The sequence below is a fragment of the Erpetoichthys calabaricus genome, chromosome 4 (genome assembly GCF_900747795.2).
Source record: "Erpetoichthys calabaricus chromosome 4, fErpCal1.3, whole genome shotgun sequence".
Taxonomy (NCBI): Eukaryota; Metazoa; Chordata; class Cladistia; order Polypteriformes; family Polypteridae; genus Erpetoichthys; species Erpetoichthys calabaricus.
In genome coordinates this window covers 51087510-51111908 of record NC_041397.2, presented here as the reverse complement: position 1 = coordinate 51111908, position 24399 = coordinate 51087510, and the positions used below count along the sequence as shown (strand labels likewise).

Here is a 24399-nt window from a genome sequence, read left to right as displayed (position 1 = left end):
AAGTGTTCCAGTCTGTATCTTAACCATAAATAGGATTAAAAGGGTTTGACAGTAAAAAGATGAATACACATATTTTAATTTTTAGGTATTCATTATTATTTATTTTTATTAAAATGGTCAGATGTTTTATTATAAAGGACTCTTGACCACTATTTTAATTCAGTTACTTCCCTGCAAACAAGTTCAAGCAGATTAATCTGCTAAATGCATTTCCAGTAAATATGTCTTGGAAAAAACACAAACATGCACACACAAATCAGTCAATCAGTCATCTGAGCATTATGATGATAAGAAAGGAACAAGGATACAAAAAAATGATATGAACTTTAAGTATTTCCAAGCACCATGTATGATTGTTGGTCCAAGAATAAGGAAGAATCATTGTTCACATTTGTTGCATTTGTACTTTTAACATATTCTAATCATTTCATTAACTTCAGTGTGATCTACGTGTGAAATGAAAGAGTTTTTACAAGGCCAAGTAAATTGCTAAATATAACTGGTACACAAAGAAAGTTGTGTATATTAGCAGGGTCAGCTCTGCCAAACAGGTTGAGGCATTTTATCAGCTCTAATAGACTTTGAGTGACCTTTGGAATCCTACTGTGCAGCCCACATCTTCCCCTTTTGCCTGAGAGAAACACTGAGGGGATACCCCCCAGGCCTCACCCAACCCACTCCACTCTTAGGTGTCACAAAAACATACAACTTGTCCAAAACCACAAGGGAGTCAAAAGCTCTCTTAAGTCAGCAATCATCTGTGAAGCAATTGCCTTCAAGACTTTGGGTATGACATTGCCTAGGGCAGCAAAAAGGCTAGAACTGGCACTGCCTTATTAGTGAAATATCAGTATGAATGTAAAAACTTTATAACTGTTTTTTCTAAATACAACATATACACTTCTGCAACTACTTCTGAATCAGAAGAAGGCTGTTATTTTTTTGAGTATGAAACTACAGGATTTAACAAGAAACGGCACCCATTTGTTCCATACATTTCCTTTATCATAGACATTAATGAATTCCACTCTTAATAATTGGAATTCTGCGGCCCTGAAATTAAGTGACATTAGTACCTTATTCACTTGTAAAGTAAATGTCTACATATCAGAATGACTGACCAGTTAAATGAAATCCTTTGTAATTTTTGGAACTGGCCAAACAAGTTGCTGTAAAGATAAAATGTTATGCCAAATAATAACCCTTCAATACTAAATGTTTTTTAAATTTCAAGAACATGGCAAAATGTTTTTGTTTTTCCTTTGTGTAAGGTCCCACACATGCCTATAAGCAGAAGCTGTGATCACAGGCACAGGACAGTGTTTTACACTCTGTGTTTCATGTTGTTGTTAATGCTGGGGATGTGGTTCAGAAATTTAGATAAATATTGCCAACATTAATTATGTACTACAAATTGTGCACATGGATTGTGGGCATATAACAAATTTAAAGTGTCATGTTTTATGCAAACTTGTCGGAGAAAGAACTTGTTGAAAAACACAAAACAAGATCATGTACAATTCTCGGAAACAGAAAATACAGTAAAGCATATGAGTAACTTAAAATTGCTCTGGATAGTCATAAATGTGTGAATTACTGAAGTTCCTAGGTTGGTCCATCAATGCCTTCTGTGAATGTGGCTAAATAGTTTTGCTTCGTGGTTCTTCCTTGTAATTCTTAGTATCTTGTGTTGCCTCATTTGTCTCTATGATAAATTCCTGCTTTGTGCTCAGTGCTGGTGACTTGACCTCTGTTTTGAATTTAATTGATTTGAGAATGAATGCATAAGTATACAAAGTTATTTGTAAGCAATGTACAGTGCATATTTGCACAACCAATGTGTAATAAGGTTGCTCTACCTTTGCACTCTGATGCCTTGAGAAGGCTGTTATTCAAATGTATACATTATGTCTTTTAACCAGTTATCTAAAAAGAGTTTTTTTTTGCTCCTTCCCAGTACCAACAAGAAGTAGTTTTATGTCACTTTTAAATAATTTTAATCATGTTTGTAAAATCAGACACCGAAGCTGCAGATGCCGTGACTTCCAGTAAAAGGTGCTGCAGCATCCTCCGCACTTGTGACAACGACATTATGAGCTCACAACTGAGGTAACTGAAAGTGGCCACCAGTTAGCTTTTTGTACTGCGTGTACATTGCTTGCAAATAAAAAAATATTTTCATATTATTGTATTGTATTTCATTTAAAATATCCTATGCTGATGCTTTTTTAATTGTCATATGAAATTTATGAAACTGAGATACATGTTACAATGATAGAATTTTATTTGACCCAAAGAAAAATTTACCTTTTTATACAGCATTAATTATAGTAGCCTTTATTATATAGTTAGCAGCACCCCTTACCAAAAATTGTTCCCACAGCCCAGCCTAAGGATAACTTTCAAGACATTTCTGCTGTAGATATACCCACGGTTAAAACAACCCCTTAAATCTGAAAAGGATGACCTTTTAGCAGAAAACTAAGAACTCTGTAGAATGGCTTTCCCTATGATAACACAGTTCACCATTATTGTTTCTTATGGTCTTTTAACAGTTTATGCTAATCTCAAAGAAAATGTTACTTTCACTGGCAAACTAATAATAGTCACAGTCATTCCTAAATCTCCCAACTCCAGTTCAGAATAGCAGGGAGCAAGAACCTATCTTGGCAGCACAGGTCATAATGTAGGAAAAGGGCATAGACCACTCACATACATGCACTGGGACCATTTAACCAAACCTGCTTTGAGAATGTAGGAGGATAAATGGAATACCCAGAAGAGCAGCACAGAGGCATGTGAGTAAACATGTGGACACCATGCAGACAGGTGCTGGAATTTAACCTAGCACACTGGATCTGTAAAGTGTCAGGGCTAATCATTACGCACTATGGTGCCATCTTAGCTACGAATATGCTGACTATATTTAATCTAGATATTTCATATTTCTTAAATTTACTCCATTCACGCTTACTGCCTTATAACTGTTCAGCTGTGTTAAAGCTACAGAAAACTATAATCTGACAGGAAAGACCGAATGGTATGGATGAAACAAAAGTATTCCGTAGCATATTTTATTTTACATTCTGTAGATTTTGTATTACTCTACTGATGCAATTTTTCATGGCATGTCTGTTTTTAGGGTCCATATGAGTAGAAACCTCTACGTGCAGAATGAAGCAATTGTTTATTTAAAGTTAAACATCAGAAATAACAAATTATTTGAAAGACTGAATGATGTTATCTACTCAAAATTCCATAAATTACTATATACATCAGAATAAGGTATGGCATTAAAAAAATGCCCGAAAAATCAATATCAAAGTGCTTTTTAAACTGTAGTTTTTTGACCCCACCCCAAGGTTTGATAGAGGCATTAGAAAGCATATTATTGTAAGTATCTTTGAATTATGTATGCATTTTAGTACACATTGGTGGTGATGAGTTTGGTAGCACTTTATCTGTAATTTTAGATTTTTTTTGTTTGCTTATTTTTATTTTTACCTTTTTCATTAAAATCACAATGCTGTAATCAAAGGCAATCTTTCTATATAAATGACAGATATTACTTTTGTTGACAAAATTTCTTTAATTTGGATTGAATTAGAGGATTGATTCAGGCAGATATGTGTCAAAGTGCAAGCAATCTCAGGTAAAATTGTTTAGTTGTAAGCACAACCAACAACAACTGTTATGAAGCTATAATGCTTTGTGCAGGCAATAGCAGTGTGTTTAAGCTGTTAAATGAGAACATCAAATAATTACTGGGTATATTGTATGTAACTACAAAACTGGCAATCAGGAGAGTGAGATAAAGACAACAGGGAAAAACTCATTAGCCATATGCTAATCAAGGGTCATATTGTTTTAATTTCATATGTTGCTTAAATGATTGGCCACCAGCAGGTGTTTATTTATCTCCAAAAAATGTTTTCTTTAATTTCTTCATTTTGGGGGGAAAAAAACAATATGTTGTTTTCAATATTTTAATTTTACCATCATGCTGTTTTGTCAACTCTGCTCTAAAATACACCGTATACCTTTTTCATAAAGATTTCACTTGCTATTCCTGGTGCAGATTTTGTTTTTATTTCTCTTTGACTTCCTTGGGGAAATACATTGTTCAGTCATGGCAGTCATATATGATGAGTTTATTTTGTTGACTTCATTACTGGGTGCTTTATGCCTGTCTGCATCTCGGTGATAAGCATCTAATAAGTATGTTCTAGCTTGGATGAATGCAGCTTTTCTTGGACATTATAGTGGCTTCCCAGCAATGGTATTAGCACACAGTTGTTACCTAAAATCCTTCTTTCTGCTGCTTGTTCCATTGAGGATTTTGTAATCTGCAGGACAATATCAGGAAGCTGTAAAGTATTACTTGCTTCAAAGTTTGAAATAAAAAGTTAATTTAACTTTGGAAAATTACACAAATGATTAAAAAATGAATATGGATGCCAACTACATTGATACTAAAGCAAACACGTTTATGCATTGGTTAACACCAAGTTATGGCCCATAAAGAATTTATCAATCAGTTTCTCACCTAAATGTTGAGGTCTGATTCTATTAAAGGCAGAAGAAAAAAATCTATAAAAGGAATCTTGAGTGGGGTTTGAAGCCTTCTAGATGTGCATACACCAGATTCAGATGAATAGCTTTTTGCTCTTTATGCAGACTGGTAAGGGTTCAAATAGGGCTAAGGATTTTGGATGTGCAGTTTTGGTGATTGGGATAACATTTGTCTGTTTGCATAGTTTGGATACTTTTTTTTTTTTTTAAATCTAGAGCCATGTGAAATGTAAAGTGGAATTTTAGGCAGAATTTCTCTACATGTAACTGAAGCAGTTCAGATTTATTTGCTTGATTTCGCATTGCACCTGCTTCTGTGGTTTTTTGTTAATTACAGTTGCTTATTATTATGTCCAGAGTGTCTACTCATACTTTATATTATTTTAGCCATGCAGCTGGTCCAGTCAGAATTTATGTAACATCCTGCTGAACCTTCTGATTATACCAGTGCAGCTTATGTATTATCACTACACTTCTTATCTGCCTCCACTAACTCCCTATTGTCACCCGTTTAAGGTTCAAAAATGGGTTTAGATTCAGTTGTCAGAAAATCTGGACTGGCACAACACTAGCTGCAAAATCCTTTTTGTCTATCAGTTGTCTGGTTCTTGAAAACATGAAAAAAATTAATATAAAACAGGATTCACAATACAAAGAGAAGTGCATGAAAGGAAAAAAGGATGTTAACAATGGAAAACACAGAAAGTGAGCCTGGGTCCCTTCCTGTATATTCCAATATTAAATCTGGATCTTAAAATCCATCTACAGTACAAGAAAATACAGAGTTCAATAACAGTCTTAAAATTCCATTTATTTCTTCTGAACAGTGAATAACTGAGATCAACAGTAAAAACAAAAGATAATGTAACTAATAATCATCAAAATGTAAATCATACTCTTTGCATGAAGAACAAGAGTTGTGAATGTACTACAAGTAGGAAAGATCAGTGCCGGATTAACCAATAGGCACATGTAGCATATGCTACGGGCCCCGCAATTTCGGGGGCCCCCAAATGGTGGACCCAATATTTAATGAAAAAGTGTAGCATTGAAAAACTGGTCTTTAAAAATATTATCTTTACGTTTTTAAACTGTAAATTTCTTACACAACAAAACTTTAGGGGCCCAACACATAAAATTCACATAAATATTATAAGATTCTTATTATAATCGAGAGTCAAATAATTATTTAGTCCGGTTTGAACTGTTCAGAATCTAAACTTCAGATGATGCAGACCTAAAGGGCCCCCAAATTTGAAATGTGCTACGGGCCCCCAAAGCTCTTAATCCGGCCCTGGGAAAGATGGATTTACTAGATAAGCGAAAACTTTGGAATGACTTGTGGCCATTTGCCAAAGAAATATGTCTTCCTCACAGATATAATGCAAAACTGCCACGTAGGGATAGTGATGAAAAAAACAACTTTAGAGTACTTTAGATTAATATTGAGAAACTATTGGGGCAATAGTAAAGATGGTTATTACAGAATAAACAAAGTTCATTGAGATAAACTTGAATGACAGTACCTAATATATGAGCTCAAATTACTTTTAATCTGAAAAAGTACTATGAAAATAAAATATAGTTTTGTATTACTAGAAGTGACACTCATCTAAGATGGGTTGAAGTCTAAGAGATAGATAGATATTTATTGTCATTGTCACTATTACAAAGGAACAACGAAATTGAAGGTACAGTCGACTCAGTGTGAGGCATAAGAGTTAAAAAGACAAGAAGAGAGAAAATAATAACAAACTGAATAGTAATAAAAGTTCTTTAAAAAATATATGAATTACACTTGTTATATATACAAATTGCACTGGTTAACTTAAGGTCTATATTGCACATTGGGAGAATGATATGGAGCAGTTTTATTCTGAGTTCAGGGCCATGATTGCTTTTGGATAAAAGCTGTTTTTAAGGCGGTTTGTCCTGGTTTTCTTTGCTGTGTATCTCTTGCCCGATGGTAAAAGCTGGAAGAGGCAATGACCGGGATGTGATGAATTCTGTGAAATGTCTATTGCTTTTTTGTGGGATCGGGACGTGTAGGTTTGTTCCAGTGTAGGGATGGTACAACCAATTGTTCTCTCCACTGTCCTGACGACCCTATGGAGCGCTTTCCTTTTTGAGGAAGTGCAGCTACCGTATCACACACACAGTCCGTACGTGAGAACACTCTCGATGGAACAGTGATAAAAGGTAAGGAGCAGATTTTTGGGGAGAGGGTTCTTTCTGAGGATTCTCAGAAAATACAGTCTCTGCTGCGCCTTCTTCAGCAGCTCCTTGGTGTTGGCTCTCCAGGTCAGGTCATCCTCCAGCTCAATGCCCAGCAACCTGAATACCGGGACCCTCTCCACACAGGCCCCGCCAATGATAAGTGGCTGGATGTCAGTTTTGTTTTTTGTAAAGTCAATAACAAGCTCCTTCATTTTTGTGGTGTTGAGGAGCAGGTTATTGACTGCACCACTCTGACAGTCGCTCCACCTCGTCCCTGTATGCCAGCTCACCCTCCTTGCCCAAGATGAGTCTGACCACCGTCGTGTCATCCGCGAACTTTATGATCTTGTTGCTATGGTGAGTGGGGACACAGTCATATGTGTAGAGAAGCAGGCTGAGTACACAACCCTGCAGCGTCCCGATGTTGAGGCTGAGAGCAGTGGAGGTGTGGGGACCCAGGCCTGACCCTCTGGTAGCAACCAGACAGGAAGTCCATTATCCAACTGCACGTGAGTGATGGAAGTCCCAGTTTATCAGTTTGGACACCAGTCGTTGTGGGAAGATAATGTTAAACACTGAGCTGAAGTCCACAAAGAGCAGTCTGGCATAACTCCCCTGCTGCTCCAGGTGGGTCAGGGCAGCATGAAGGACTGTGGCCACAGCGTCCTCTGTGGATCTCTTTGCTTCGTAAGCAAATTGAAATGGGTCCAGGTCTGCTGGCAGGCAGGCAATGATATGACTCTGCACCAGTTTCTCAAAGCACTTCATGATGACAGTTTGAGTGCCACTGGGCGAAAATCATTCAGACTGTTCGTGATGAATTTTTTTGGCAGCGGAACAATGATGGAGGACTTGAGGCAGGATGGGACAGTGGCTCGGGAAAGGGACTGGTTGAAAATCCTAGTGAAGATTCCGGCCAGTTGATTTGCACAGTCTTTCAGCACCCGTCTAACCACACTGTCGGGTCCTGCAGCCTTCCTCAGGTTCATCTTCCTCATCACCCGCCTCACCTCACACTCTTCCACCATAAGTATGTTGCTGTTGTGAACAGGCGGCTGTGATGGAGCTGCTGTTGGTGTCACCTCAAAGCGGGCAAAGAAGATGTTCAGCTGCTCTGCCAGAGAAGCGTCTCCCTCAGCGGCCGAGGAGTTGCTGGATTTGTAGCCGGTAATGTGCTGGACACCCTGCCACACCTGCCTGGTGTTGTTGCTCCTCAGATGGTCCTCTATCCTCCTTCTGTACGCTGCCTTGGCCTCTCGGATGCCTCTCTTCAGGTTTGCTCTGGCTACTGTAAAGAGCCCCATCCCCAGACCTGAAAGCAGTATTCCTGGCTTTCAGCAGACTCTGGACATCCCTCGTCATCCAGGGCTTCCTGTTAGGATAAATCCTTATGCATCTGTCCCTGGTGATGTTGTCCGTGCAGAACCTGATGTAATCCAGGACTGCCGTAGTGTGGTTCTCCAACTTTTGGTGATTGAAATCCTCCCAATTGGTTCTCTGGAAGCAGTCCTGCAACTGTTGGGAGACCTCATCAGGCCATATGGTAACAGTCCTGGTCATAGTGCAGTGTTTCTAAACCTCGGTCCTGGGGACCCACTGTGGCTCCAGGTTTTTGTTCCAACCAGCTTCTGTTTTTAATTGGACTCCTGGGCTAATTAAGTGAACTGTTATTTCCCAAGTTCTGTGTTTTGGGAACAATATAGAAATTCGAAAACTAAGTTTGGTTAAAAAGAGAAATATATATATATATATATATATATATATATATATATATATATATATATATATATTAAAATGTACCAAGAAGTTATATAGGAATAATGTATTTTTTTCTTTTTAACAATATTTTCATCTTGATTTTCATTCTACTTTTCTAGGTGTTCTAATTGTTTAATTAATCCATTATTTACTAATCAGTGGATCTGATGCTAAAGTAGTCGCAGCCTTTGATTATTTGGTGTTGTTTGCTAGCATGTCTGCTCTGCTCATTTTTAATTCTCATTAATAAGATACAACAAAGGGGAAAAACTGCACAGAGAAAGGGCAAAATATGATGAAATCAACAAAAGAGAATTAAGCATTTATATCTATAGCAAAAGCAGAAATATTCCTAAATGTCTTATAGATGTAAAAATCATGCTGCTGTGCTTTTCTGAATGTAGGATAAAAGAAAAATAATACCAGCTAATTAAGTGAGATCAGTATTATTAGGAGTTGTCACTGATTAGGAATCTGGTTGGAACAAAAACCTGCAGTCACAGGGGGTCCCCAGGACCGAGGCTGAGAAACACTGTCATAGGGGGAGCTTGTTTCCTGAGGTTGGTATATGCAGGGATCAGAAGCAAGGATGTGTGATCAGACTGGCCAAGGTGTGCTAGGGGTTTAGCCCTATAGGCCTGTCTGATGTTTGTGTACAGTGCTTTTACTCCCCTGGTTGCACACTTTATGTGTTGATGAAATTTGGGGAGAACTGCTTTCAGATCTGCATGATTAAAGTCCCCAGAAATGATGTGAACAGCCTCAGGATACTTGCACTGTTTACTGCTGATGGTGTCATGCAAAAGCCCCAGAGCCGAGTTAGCATTAGCATCTGATGCTATAAACACAGCAGTTATCAGTATGGCGTTGAATTCACAGGGCAGGTATATGGGTCTGCATTTAATTGTCATAAACTCCACGTCTGGAGAGCAGTGTCTGGTGACTATGGTGGAATTCGTGCACCAGCTGCTATTCACATAAATTCACAGCCCCCCCTCCTCTTTTCTTACCGGAGCTCTCTGTCCTGTCTTGCCGGTGTGTTGTGTAGCCTGCTATCTCGATCGCCGTGTCCGGTATGAGTGGATTAAGCCACATCTCCATGATCAGCAGGATGCAGCAGTCCATAATGATCTTTTCTGTTGCAATCCACAGCTTCCACTCGTCCAGTTTGTTTTCCAGCAACCTCACATTTGAGAAGAAAATGCTTGGAAGCGGTGGTTTGTGTGGCTGCTTCCTTAGCCTCACTAGCACGCTCCCTCTTTTGTTTACATTGTTTGTGCTGCCGCCGGCTCCTCGAAGCTGGGATTGTAATCCACGGAGAGCCCAGTGTTCGTGCGATGTCATCCGGAATGTTGTGGACGTGGAGAAACTCGGATGTCGAGCAACTCTCTCTCTGTAAGCCGATAGATAAAATATCCTGCTGGCTATACGTGTATTTATCCAGGCAGGGTGGAAAAACCGAACTCTGAGTCAGAGAGCCCACAGCCGCAGCGTCTAAGAGCACCGCCATTGTCAACAATTGATTAAAACAATTAATCAACGCAGACCTCAGCATTAATGTTTGCAGTGCATCATGCAATGCATGCAGTATGTCTCTGTTATAGGCCATTTGGTATATGATTTGTAATAGCAGTGTTAATGTTTGCGATGTGCCATCTGTTGGAATGACAGAGATATTTCAACTGGACAGAAACACAGGCACTTATCCTTTTATTTACATGGATTATTGTTCACTCTCCATCAGTGTTTTGGATAGCTTTAGTTGATCAACACCAAATCTACCAGATTTCATCATAGTACCTATACTGAGAAGTACATGAACATAACATCTTGACCTTAAGGGTCATTCATAATAAATTTCTGAATATGTCCAAGTGTGCATATATTAAATTAGCTGTGGACTGGTAGGTAGTGTCATTATTATTAAAATAAAGTATATTGCAAATTGTGTGCTTTTTCAGTGAAATACCTGGTAACTTGTAGAGGACATTTTGTATATTGCTTTTGTAATTCTCCTATGAACTATGAATCTCATATTTTCAATGTAAATTAAAGAACACAGACTTAATACTACAATCAAAAGAGTGGAAAAGGTTCATCTGCAAGTCTTTATAGGTAATAGCACTGGCCTTATGCATAGCTGCTGCAAAAATGGTGCAGACAAGTTTTGCTAAAGGCAGGGCATCATTAGGCTTTTTGTAGCAAAGTAAATGAGGATGTTTTTAACAACCAAATCACAACATTATTTCTGTTTGTGTATTTTCAGATGGTTTGAGCAACTTGAAATCTAGTAAGAAAAAAACTTTTAATCTATAAAAAATATACTTCACATAAGAAATTAAATCAAATGCTGAAAAAATGAGACCAGATTATAAAAACATGTTTTTCCAGGCTACTATTTGTGTCCATTGAACCTTCACTAAATAATATCTAGTGTGCCCTAACAGCTTGATTTGGAATGTGGTGACCTCCAGCATTATGTCTGTCCTCTTTCACACTAATAATGCATTCTTTCATTTATCGATTTTGAAAGCCCTTATCTTATTTAGTTTCATGATGAGCTCTGAACAGTTTCTGACAAAATTAGGCGGTCAGTGCTGGAAGCATGCCATTATATTATATACAGTAATTTTCTAATGACAGTGCAGTTATGAAATATTGATTTTCAAGTTCTGTAACTACAATACTTCATTTTTAGCTGTTGGGAATTATGTGATATTGGTAAGATCTCATAGTTTTGCAGAAACAGCAGCAGGATACTCTGTCTTATAAAACATTTTAAAGGGATTTATTTTAGAATTTCTTTATTAACTAATTTTCAGTTCCCTGTAAAATTATCCTCATTTTTCCAAGAAACTAAACCATATTTTTCCTGAATTAGTAGCAAAAATAAGTGCATTTATTCCAGAAATTTTAGAGTGCGTTTGCTGTTAGCAAGTACTTGCACATGCCAAGTGCGACGAGTCTTAGCAGTGTGTAACCTCACTAAGTAGGCAGTGTTATTAATTCTTTTTTTACAATGTTTTTCTCCAATTATCCATCACATTTATGGAGCAATTGATGCTAAAATTATGATGTAAAAGCATTTACAGAATATTAGAGATTATTAATGATGACAATATAATCTATCTGTCCTCCTCTCTGGTCATAATTGCAATAAAATATGTTTTAAAAAACTTTAAGAATAGCCGTAATCATTTTTAAGTGCTTGTTCTATAAAGCAGAATTCACTTAGGAATATACTGTTTTTTGTTTTGTTTTGTCTTTATTTTTGGTATTAATATTTTAAGGTTTTATTATTTTATTTTATTGATAATTATAATGGATAGTTTATTGTTTTTTGTTGTATTTGCAAACCTGAAAAAAGCAAGTGTTTTTGATGAGACAAATGTTAAAGGCTGACCACATTATTATAGATGTTACAATGTACTGAGTAATGGCATTTGCAGGCGTTGTAGTTCTGGGGGTAAACCATCATTACTGTGCCTTGAGTAGAAAGTAACTTAGTCTCTGGAGAAATGTTAAGTCATGAGGACAGACTGTGAGTTCTTAAACGTTATGAATTTATGGAGCAGGCTATAGTCTAAATAGAAAAAACAGAAATAGAAAAAGTTACGTAGTTACTCTGCTATTGATGTGCTGTCCTCATTCTCTATGGGTCTTCTTTAGACTTGAGGTGTAGGCTCCCTGTGTGGTCTTGCAGCAACATGAATTCCTTTCCCAGTCACTACCACAAGTTCAGTTGCCCTGCTGAAAGAAAAATAATTGAAACCTAAGGAGGAGCTAATGGTAGACAAGGAAAGCAAAATACAGTAGGGTTGGGGAGAAGGGCATTAACAATAAATAGAAGACTTCCACTACATTGAAATCTGCTGGAAAACAAATTTAACTTCATGCTTTGTTATAGTGGATCTTCAGTACATTAATCACAGAAAAAGATATTCACATTGAATTCTTTGCTTTTTGTGTATAGGATGAAAAAGCTGAAGGATTTATATGCCTGCCAGAGTTTAAGATCGACAGGGCCAATGAGTGCCGAAAGAAATAGTGAGTATTTCTGAATGAATTAAAATAATTTGGAATGCACTTATTTTGACCTTGGAGAAGAATTTTTAAGTTAGTTGATAAGGAGAAGCATGAACCAAGTTTTGCAGTCTGAATTAAGATTCTTTCAAATGAAATGAACTCCTGTCTAAGAAATTGCCTGTCATTTTCACTCATTTTTAAAGAACCACTAGTTTAAAAAATAGTGAGTAACCATCTCCTAGCATTACCATCAGGCACGTTTGATTTATTTCAAAGTTCACAATATATTACAGACATTTTCTAATGTGAAAGTTAATTGCAAATATCTGTTTTTCAGAAATTATAATAAAGCGGTAATGGTTTTCTCTATATAAGCAGTATATTTTTATTTAAATATGATAGGGACCACAAGTAAAGCGTTTGGAAGTTTATAGAAATACAGGAAAAACCTCTTAATAAAGCACTTAACTCATACAGATGAAATCAATGAAAATAATTAAAATGACAGAGGAGACATTGTGTATCAGTTAAAAACCATGAATATTTAAAAAAATTAATTTGAGAATGTCTGAGTTGGCTTTGTAAGCATTCATTAAATACTCAGGTAACTGAATGTGTAGTTAATGACAACATCATATATGCAAGCAGTGGTATTTAAAGCACATATTCAGGATCACATGTTTGTGCAATTAAGAAGGAAACTGGAAAATAATTTAAATTTATTTGAGGTTGAATACAAGTTGGCGGTAATTGTCAGACATGCAGTTTTGTATTGAAATAGCATTTGTCAGTAAACTAGCTGAAGTCTGATACATAAAAGCCTCTACCATCCATCATTTAACAGCAGTCCTGTGACCCAGAATACACTGTTGATGAAAGGGTAGGTACAGAGAGACATGACATGCTCAGTACAGGATACTGACAGTCAACCAGAAGAGACTTGCCAGAAGAGGCAAGTCATTGTGTGTTGTAGGGGCTGGCGCAGCACTTTCAGGGAAAGATTAAAAGTGAGGTTTCAGGGGGCTTATAAAAACTAATCCTAAACTCTGGAGGCCGAGAAAAGTCCCTGGATCTGATGAGTCCTACTTGCAGTTTACTTCAGACTAATAGGAGGGCCTATGTCAGTGGTTCTCAAACTGTGGGGTGGGCCCCCCTAGGGTGGCGCAAAGTAACAAAAAGGGGGGCGCGAAGATGTGAAAGAAAGAAAACGAATTGAAAATATGAAAAATACATCTATTGAAACCAAAACAAATTAACTTAAATTACATTGTGATACTAGAAAAATAAATAGAGTTAGATAAATGTCGATAAAAGTTAAGTAGGTATAATAAACTATGCATCTATGATATATCATTAATTAAAAAGGAACAAATTGGTATCAGTGGGCTCCTTTTAAAAAAACATTAGGGGGGCGCGATTAAAACTGTTATGAAAACTCAGGTCGCAAATACTTAAAGGTTGAGAAACGCTGGCCTATGTTAGATCTCAGTCTAGTTGCGATCTTTAGGAGAACATGTAGCAAAACAGGCAATCTTTAAAAAGTATGGATAACTTTGTCATCATTATGTGTCATGTTCCCAATACCACAGCTTTGGCAGCATATTTGGTTACTGCCTGACAAAGTCAGTCTGTTGTGAAGTCATAAAGGAGCCCAATTTGCTGTTCAAAACATGAGATGAACCTTAAAAGGTGTCCATTTCTAATATCTTATGAAGGTGTAATCTTCATTTTGTGCTATTTGCGATGCTGATGGTTCAAATGTTTCCCTCATTGGAGCTTTAGACAGACTTAAAACAAGCATGTTTACAATAGAGCTTGAATTTCAGTGGAGGATGGTGGGAATGGCATCTGTCATTTAAAAATCCCACATGGTTTAACTTAATAAAGCGGGGAAATCCTACTGTATTTCCGAGGTAGAAAAGTCTTTTGTTGTAATTTTTATCCCATTATTGAATTAGCTCAGAAGTAAAAATACACATTGAGAATACAATTATGTTACCAATCAACATCAAGGTTTAATTTGTTTTAAAATGTACTTTCATCATTTGAATAAGGAGGTTAGAAATGGTAGTGTTAATACTTAATGATAGTGGGAATGAATTCATGTTAATATTCCCTAATGTCATGGTCATTGTTAAAGTTGTCCATTGAACATTCCATCCATTTTCTAACTGAGCGTCTTATCCAGTTCAGAGTCACAGGCCACAGGTGCCAATACTGGCTGAATCAATCCAATATTGTCAGGTTGCTGCTGTTCCTGAAACAACTCTGAAGTTTTTATTCCAGGACTGTTATTCACCTTTAACCAATCAGCTTTAAAGTCAGCCTTTAAGTTTAATATCATAAAGCAGGAACTTACTGGATAAAAATCACATGATTTCACTTTTTTTAATCATAGATTAAACAATGGTTTTCTTCAGGGCAGCACTGTGACACAGTGGTACTACTGTTGCCTCACAACAAGGTTCACATCCCATATGTGTTTCCTACGTGGAGTATGCATGTTTCCCCCATGGGTTTACGCCGGGTACTCCAGTTTCCTCCCACAGGAAATTGGCACATGATGTGTTTGTGTGTGTGTTCATGCTGCGATGAGCTGGCACTCTGTCCAGGAACTGTTCATGCTTTGCACCTAACGCTTGCTGGATTAGGATCCAGCTACCCTGCGCCTCCTGCCCTGGATAAAAAGGTTTAGAAAATGGATGAATGGATTCCTTGGGATTTTAAATGAGGAGAAGAATTTGTTGTCCCATACTCGCAGGATTTGCATGTTTTTGTGAATGAAAAAAAATTTTTTTTCTTCTTTTTGTACAAACAGCAAGTTTTTTTTCCGTTTTATTATGTCTGAAGCTGAGCTGTAAGGTGATTGATTTGAGGAAGAATGATTTTTCTAGAACAACAACTTTGATGTTTAGGTTATTCAAGGAACAACAGAAACCCAGTTTAAATAAGGGGCCATACTCTGCCACATCCACAAAACTTATATGGAGATTTCTAACCTGCACGTCTTTGCGATGTGGGAAGCATCAGTGGTAGGAACTCTAAATTGAAGCAAGTTTGGAACTGAGTGGTAATCTCTGTACCTATGGCTAGTCTACTGTGATGATATGAGCCTCATAGTGTCATGACAAAATCAAATTTATTTAGTTTATCAAAACTTTCATATTGGCCAGACATTTATGGCTCAGCTCATATTTATAGTCCAATGCAAATCAGATAAATCTGTGATGTATTATCAGAAGCACAGTGTCGCAGAGAAACACATTTAGTGGGGCTGCTAAAATAGCGTATTTCTCTGCTATAAACAAACCAGAAAAACTAAGTTTATGTTTTAGTTGAAGTTTTAAAAACAAATTAATGTTGAATTAGTATAACAACTTAAATTTCATAAATGTAGTGAAAGCACTCATGGCACATTTTTGAATGGCATGAGAGGAAATGGAGTACAGTCTTCAGTAGTAAGTAATTACTGTAATTAGGGTCAATCAAGATCAATGTACACAGACATAAGCAATAATTAAGTCTCAACACTTGCTGAATATGAGACACCTTGCAAACAACAGAATAAATGTGGTTTACGGAAATTGTGAGAAAAGTAAATGATTAATCTTTAATTGAGATGATTGATATCAAAAAGGTAGCCTTAAAATTGTGATAACTATAAAAAAGAGGAGAAAATTTAAAGCATTAGTAGTTTGTGACATTAAAAATTAAAATTATTCTTTTCGATTAACTATTGACCAGCTAATATACCCTATGTATACTGATGCAACTAAAACAAATCTCATATCCATAAATGTCACCAACCTGACAAAGTGACTTGCAGACAAACCTAATTTAATATTTGTCTTGTTACAAAAGCATCTTTAAAGATTCTATGTAAATGATAATATCCTGAAAAATATATGTATTCACTAATTCATGTACACTGTTATAAAATGTTATTTATTAATGATTTTTAAGCAGCATTTATTTTTAATTAATGATTAGTAAATATCAGTGAATGAATTTGTTATGTTGTGCACATAATGAGATAAATCAAGTAGCCTATGATGATCATATCATTCTTTACAAACTCTATTCCATAACTTTCTCAATGTCTATAAAATCCCCCTCAAGACAATACCCTCCTCTCATTTTTGTTACATTAAGGGACAAAACACAGTTTAAGAAAAACTGTACAATTACTACTAAATTAAATCTTTAGTGTTTCAGTAGATTTGCCTTGGTGATCACTTTTTCTAATGTCCATGGACCACAATTTAACAATTAGGGCTTTTCTAAATGAATAGATTATGCATACAACATTAACATTTTTGAATTGCCATTGCTACATTCATCCTGTCTTTTACAGAAAGAAAGGAAAACTGATATATTTTGAGTTGCAATTGCTAATGTGAAATTTACATTTTTTTTCTCTTTTTTGTGGATGAAATTTTATATTCTTAAAGGCATTACTTTTTTCTGCTTTCAGTGCATTCAAGGCCTGTCATCCAAAGATTAAAAGCTTCTACTTTGCAGCTGATGGTGTTGATGATATGAATAGGTAAGAATTCAAAGGTCTTTGTACAGTTAAGGTGTCTAGATAGTCAGTGCTTTATTGTTATATAGTACAAATAAAAATCTACCTGAATCCACAGCATATTATTGCCACTATATATCTCTTCACATTTACAGTTAGGCATATTTGTAGCACCAGTTGCAAATATGTTGGCAAACTGCAACATGACACTCCCTTCAAGTTCAGGTTCAGTGTCAATTAATGCAAAGTCAACAACAAACAGCACAAAAGAAAATACATTTAACAACATATCTAGAACACAAAATATTTCCAAGAACATCCTTTTGTCACTGTGAGTGGGTATTGATTAGGACCTGTGGATTAAAAACTGTCCCTGAATCTAGTGATGTATGTGAATGATAATGATCATCTTTTATTTATTTGCCATTATGGAGGAAGAATAGGAAAAGTGCTTGTACAAGATGGCGGAGGACCTTATTAATATAGTGTGCTTTTGTAAGTCAGCCATATGTTATATACATCCTAAAAAAGGCAGTAGTATTATGTGCTGCTTTTGTCACCCTCTCTTGTACTTTGCAACCCCTGAACTGAGAGTGTGCTGGACCAGAATGTCATCCAGCCAGTGAGTATGGTCTCTACTGTGCCTCTATAGAAGCTGGTGAGCATAGAGAGTGACAACCAAGTTTTCCACAGACATCTAAGGAAGGAAAGGTGTTGGAATATAGCCAAGATGGGTTGGACCTACTTTAGCTCCTAAGTGATGGACACTCCAAACATTTTAAGCCACTGACCCTTTCCACAGCATTCTCTCCCGTCTGCATGTAAGTGTTCAAGTTTATTGTCTTGTGTACATAATACAATTTAATTCTTACTAGCCTGTCCTGAAAATAGTGATATAGTAACAAAAATGACCCAGACCCTCAAAAAGCTTACATAGAATTCACAATAATATATATGCTTTGTGTGTAAGGAAACAAGAAACCAAGGAAAAGGTTTGGGGATTACCCTGTATATTTGAAAATTAGGCAATTGAAATAATAAAATGAGTAATCTTTTGAGACTGAGTCCAGACATGTACAGTCTAGTATACAAAGAAATGGCAGATTTATAGAGGGTAGGCAGGAAGATCCGTACTTTGAGTGTGGAAACCAGAAGTGAGGTCAGTGGTGGAGCCAGAAGTGACGTCAGGCGGGATTTCACTCCGAGGGTCTTCAGAGGAAGGAGAAAAGGCATTAGTGTCCATTACCAACCCTTGGTCTGGCATATAGTTACATTTAGTCAAGCCCATGGACTGCCTCCCATGCACACATGTACAACTGTTGAGTTTGAATGCAGTGCTAAAGACTAATTCAAAGGATATGCATCTCTTAAATGGGCATACATTTAAACTTGTGTTAAAACTCTACAAATACTATCCTCAATTGTTCATCACCATCAACAACTTGATAATTATACTTTACACAAGTGTTTCTCTGTGGAAATAACAGTGTAGTGCCACTGGGTCCAGACCTGAACTGCTCCCCGGGTTGTAGTGACCTGTCAAAGGAGCACAGGACTACGTGAAGAATCCCACATGAAAACCTGCTGTGATCGCTGTTTTGCAGACACAGCAGTTAGAGAGCACTTTAGCAGCCAACAGATGTGTCAGGGGTCCATCTTCCTGGGTGCTTGTTCTCCAGAGACTCACACAGAGCCAAGGGTTCAGTGGGCATAAGAGTTACCTCTGACCCTGTGAAGTGGAGTGAAGTAGAGAAGGGTCTCCCTGTATGAGTGGGCAAAGGGATAAAGTAGATGGAAAAATGCATTCAAAGTGCTCCTCAAATGCTCAGCCTATGAACAGCAATCTCCAAGCTGTTTTTTTTTTTTTTTTTTTTTTTTGCTGACTCCTATCCTGGGGCCATATGCCCGTTTCCATGCTAACATCGCGATGTATAAAAAATAAACTTTGTGTAAAGCCACACACATTTTCATGGTAGCCTCTCCTCTTGCATGCACACTTTTCTGCACAGTTTTGCAAACAGGCGGTACCCAGCGTCAAAGCAGTGCTAGTGTTTCTGTGTGGTCTCCCTTTTTTTAGATTTGCATCAGTGACGCAGGATTTATCAAATACACCAAAATTTAATTCACTTGATTGTAATCATTCTGTAACAATATAATGGTGCATGGAATAAAATATAATTGTGCATGGAATAAACAAACTATTCCAAAAACCATAGCTGCTTTAGCGTTGCTACTGTCGGTACACCACTCAGAGTATTTTAACACTAGAATTACCAAAGCCTGCGAAAAAAACTCGTAAATCCGGCCCACCTTAAATCCCTTTGCACCTCTCCGTTAAGGTCTTTTGTCTTGTAAATATGCCGATCAAGACAATCTGCAAGCAGCCTACTATTCCTTCCCCCCCACCGCCGCAGAACGGGCACAAAGTTCTTCCAGTTCCAGCCTTGATTATCTGGGAGTGAAGTGCTGGAGTTTTAGAGTGGAAATAATAGATCGTTATTTGGAACACATGCATTTCATGTGTGTTCCGTTTCTACAATAATCTGTGTAAACACATCGTTAGAACAGAAATGTTTTTCATATTTTAGTAATAAATGACAAAATGTAGACATATACTATATAATGTGTGAAGCCTGAAGTCCAAAGATCAAATAAACACTTCCACAAAAGGTTCAAGGATGATACAACAGTTTCCGTGGCGCAGTGGTAAGAATTGCTGACTTGTAATCAAGAGTCCCCCGGTTTGACCCTGCCTGCCTCATATATTTACCGTTTTGAGTAGTGAGTTGAGCTTATTGTTAATATTATACAATAAACACATACAGTTAATTTGCATCTGTAACAGCCGGTGTAAATTTATAGTACTTGTAAAAGTTAGCGTTTTTTTTTCTTTTTTCACTTTTATTCTCCCAGTCATAATCACGATACATACTGCCGCCCCTCAGAGATCTGACACTGTTAGTTTTTACTTGAAACTGGGAATAACTGTAGATGTGAGTGGTGTTTTGAGACAATGGAACTGGAAATACTCTGATCTGGATGGATAAAAGCTGACACACAAACACTGGTGAATCTGCCTTCTTCATATCTCATTGTCACATTGTCAATTTTTTTATTATTCAGTTTTATTGAGTGTTCCTGCTCACGCTGAATTAGTATGCACCTTATGGTCCATGATGTCAAAGCCGCACTGACAAAAAACAGAGACATAGGTATATATTATATTTGGAATTATTCATTGTATGACCTGTATAGTACATTTCGGAAAACATTGTGGCACGGATGCAACATTATTCATGTTATTCATATTAATTTGCATACCATCTTGCTGTTGTAATCAGTGACTGTGTGTGTTTTGGTTTTTTTTCTTCAATTTTGCCCAGTCTCCACATTTTGGTGCATGGTGGTTTCTTTTGTACTCCAGGACTTGCAGAGGAAAGAATAGTACAGAGAGGTCAGTTCCACGCTATATGCAATCATCAGATTCAAATATTAACAGTTCCCACACACCCAAGGACCGTCCTTCCTACATTTACAATATGTGTACCTGTTGCAATGTACACACTTCTCTCTATGTTGTGGTTCCTGTTACATTGAAGGGGTGCCTGACACTAACTGACTGAGTTTGCTTTCCTGGGGGAAGAGGCTGTCTTGGAACAGAAGCTTGTTGATGTTGCATCCTCCTTTTCTTTTTCCATCTCCTTTTCTTGTAAGAAGCGATGACAAAGTTTCATTGCAAGGTGAACCATGAACACTCTTCTTTTCTCCCCGTACATGCCTTGTACAGTACATATGTGTTGATCGTCGCCAAGTCAAGCATGTTATAGCACAAGCAACCGGCCACCCACATGCTCCTGCTCGCACTGAATTAGCTCATGCCTTCTGGTGCATGATGTCAGCACAGCACCGTAGAAAAAAAGAAAGAGACAAATATATATAGGACATTTTGAAGCAATCATTTTATGACTTGAATAGTACCAATTAGTAAATGTCATCGTACTAATGCAATATTATTTGAAAACGAACAGCGTCAGATCGGGTGTAAATTTATGCTGGCGCTGTTAATTAGGGTCAGGGCAGGGGGTAGAAAGGGGGCGTTGGGTGGAGAGGGATTGCATGATCGTGACTGAGAGAATAAAACTAAAAAAAAGATAACTTTTTCAAGTTCCATTAATTTACACCCAATGTCCCATATTTTAGTGTGAATTCTACGTACGACATTATACATGAGGCCCCTGGTTTAGTTTAGCACGTCTAAGAGATTTAATGCTTTTTTGGTTACTACGTAGAATCGTGGTGTGCCTTGGGTTTTTGGGGACAAAAAGGGTGGCACCACAGAAAAAATGTTGGAAAATACTGTTCTACCTACACCTTTGCTTATTTAGGTTTTAGTGCAAAAAAAGATCATTTATTTAGCACTTATGTGATATGACATTGATTCAGTATTCTTACATAAACATGAAATGAAGAAAAAGAGAGTGTAACTTTTATCTTCACAACTTTTCTCTGTTACACCAGGACTGTCATAAACTCCCCCTTCCCATCCCCTTTCCTCCCCCTCCTCTGCACCTTTGTCAGTATTCATAAGTTAAGTAAACACCAGTGCTATGTATTGACATATGGCATATCATTGTGAACCGTGTAATACAAAACTTTAAACCTTTAAATGAAAACTTTATTTCATAAAAGTTTTAAATATGGTGTATAAATATGGTACTGGATGCATATGTAATTCTTTAGGTACACATTTAACTTTTCTGTGTTATTGTTTCATAATATTAAAAAAATTATATCAGAATGGCACCCTGACCAAAGCACTGCCTGAGGAGTTTGCCTTGTTGCCAGCCCTGGATGCAACAATATTTTTTAACTCATTAAACAGCTCATTAATTGCAAAAATTATATATATAAAATTCTTTTTGCGTTTGAAACGGAAATTACGTATGACCACACAATATGGAAATTACGTATGACCACAGAACATATTATAATACAGGAACCAATCGCCAGGCACGTTCTAACAGAGAAGTTTTATTTATTTGTCCATGTGACTGTCGCAGAAACTGCCACATTGTAACTTTTTTTTAGTCGAGCTGTAAACAATGTGAAGATGAGACCACCTTCAGCGGCGAGGGGTCGTGAGAACAAAGTGGACGCTGGGAGGTGCAGAATGTAATTTGGATGTTCGCATAGAAAATGTAATTTGTATACCACAGCGGTCGTGTAGCGGCTTTCAAAAGGGATCTACTACTGAGAGATGATCCAAATACATTTTAGCTGCTGTTAGTACTACCTACCTGTTGTGTTATACCGCCTTTAAAATGTTTTTTACCCGAAACCACTCCAGTAGTGCTCAATGTATCTTCTTAAAATGTTAATGTTTTACTGTTTAATAACTTAGACTACATTTTATTTTTTTCCCTTGCACTCAGTGAGCAAAGCCACTTTATATATATATTGTAATAAAGACGCTATATAGTGCCTGACCCGGCACAGACTGACGTGCCATGGGGCACGCCTTCCCCGTGTCCCACAGCCCCAACACATTCCCAGAACACTCCCAAATATCACAACACAATTCTCTCTTCTTTCTTTACCACCACTCCTCCTCAGGCTTAGTCCTCCTCCTCCCGACTCTGGCTCTCTTGAGTGGTGGTGGCTGGCCTTTTTTATACCCCACCCGGAAGCATTCCAGGTGCTTGATCACCTGGCGCTAATTGCATTTCCGGGTGGGGCTGAAGATTCGACCAGCCGGGATGCAGACTCCATGCGGCTCCCCCTGGCGGCCATTCAAGCCCCCAACCAGGCTGTGGAGGACTCCCATCTCCCATGGAGCCATGTGCCCGGTTGGGGAATCATCGTCTGCCAGGGAGGCTGCCACCAAGCGTCCCGGGGGAGGTATTGAACTGTCCATGGTAGCTCCCCCGGAACAGATGCAGTAGGGGCGTCCCTCACCGGGCATGGGTGCCGGCTGTCCTTCACTATATATATATATATATATATATATATATTGCAACAAATGAGCAGCCTCAATGCCAGCATCAGGGAATCATATAAAAGAGTCGCACAATCTTCAGTTAGTATGGTCACCTGTTCTGTATTTCTCCAGCAATATTTGTGAAAAAACAAAGAAAGGCAAGGGAGTACATACGTATGTCAAAGATTGTTATGACAGATCTGTTTGTTTTAATTTTTAAAGAAATTAGGCAGTCCAGCTTTTCCCCTACATATGGTGGTTTGTGTCTTATTCTATATGTGCATTTGCCTGTCAATATAATTTCCCAAGTAGCTGGTATCTTCATTAACAATAGACAGTTACAGGAATAAATATAGCATGTAAATAAGCATGAGTAATTCTGTATGAATTTGCATAAGTCTTTTTAAGATAGGCTGCTTTAATTCTTTTACAAGGAAATGCACATTTAAATTAAGCATCACCATTTTCAGCTCTAAGCAGAATCCCAAAATGTCTATTTTGCAATTGTAATTTTGGTTATAGAGATCATTTAAAATAGGTGTTATATATTTCTGCTTTGTATCACAGGGAACTTTTAAAATCAAAAGGTATCTTTGCTGTATTTTATGGGTTACAGTCTGATCCCACACAAAGTCTAACAGGTTTTGTTTCACTGAAATGAATGAAGTACTGCATAAAACTGAAACATGATCAGATACAGTTAATCTTATGTAGATGAAGATATCACATATTAGCAATTTTTAATTTGCATCTGTTGTCTTTTATTTGGGGGAGTTACTGTTACTGTGATCATTTAGTAGTGTGTAATGTTTCTTATTACAACATATGAACGGTGACTTACCTAAGTAATCATTTAAAGTAATTAAACTTCAGATCATTCTTTTCAAACAATTCAAAATGTTTATCCTTTGGTATTGTGTGTATAACATCTAAAACTATGAATAATGTCTGCCCTATGGCCATCAAGCATTTGGAAAAAGTAATATTTTCTGAGCTCCCCGGTAGAAGCATGAGATGTTTGATTCAGTCTGTCAAAGTATTAGCTGCCGGTAGCCTCCTTAACACTGTGCTATAAAGCAAGTCATTAGTAAAAACAAATTATACTACTAGGTAGAACTGTACAGAATAGTACATATTGCCTAGACCCGAGTTCTATCTTAATTGTAATATTTTGAAATGCACAAAATTATCACAAATTAAGTTTAGTTAATCTTTAGAGGCTTGATGGGTGAAAAGGTTCACAATGTGATGTTAAATTTTAAGTAAACTATCACAAAAACACAGTAAAATTAAATTTAAAAAAAGTTATACAAAGTCAAAACAAAAA

General features: G+C 37.2%; 1 protein-coding gene across 8 annotated transcripts in view; it reads left to right on the top strand.

Annotated features, from left to right (window-relative positions):
• The window catches only part of cnksr2a (connector enhancer of kinase suppressor of Ras 2a), a 676696-nt gene that overhangs the window by 493087 nt on the left and 159210 nt on the right, over nt 1–24399 (top strand). For all 8 annotated transcript variants that reach the window (XM_051926925.1, XM_028799452.2, XM_028799451.2 and 5 more), the window contains 2 exons: nt 12521–12594; nt 17048–17119. In XM_051926925.1, the coding sequence (XP_051782885.1) occupies nt 12521–12594; nt 17048–17119 (146 nt within the window). The remainder of the gene's footprint in view (nt 1–12520; nt 12595–17047; nt 17120–24399) is intronic.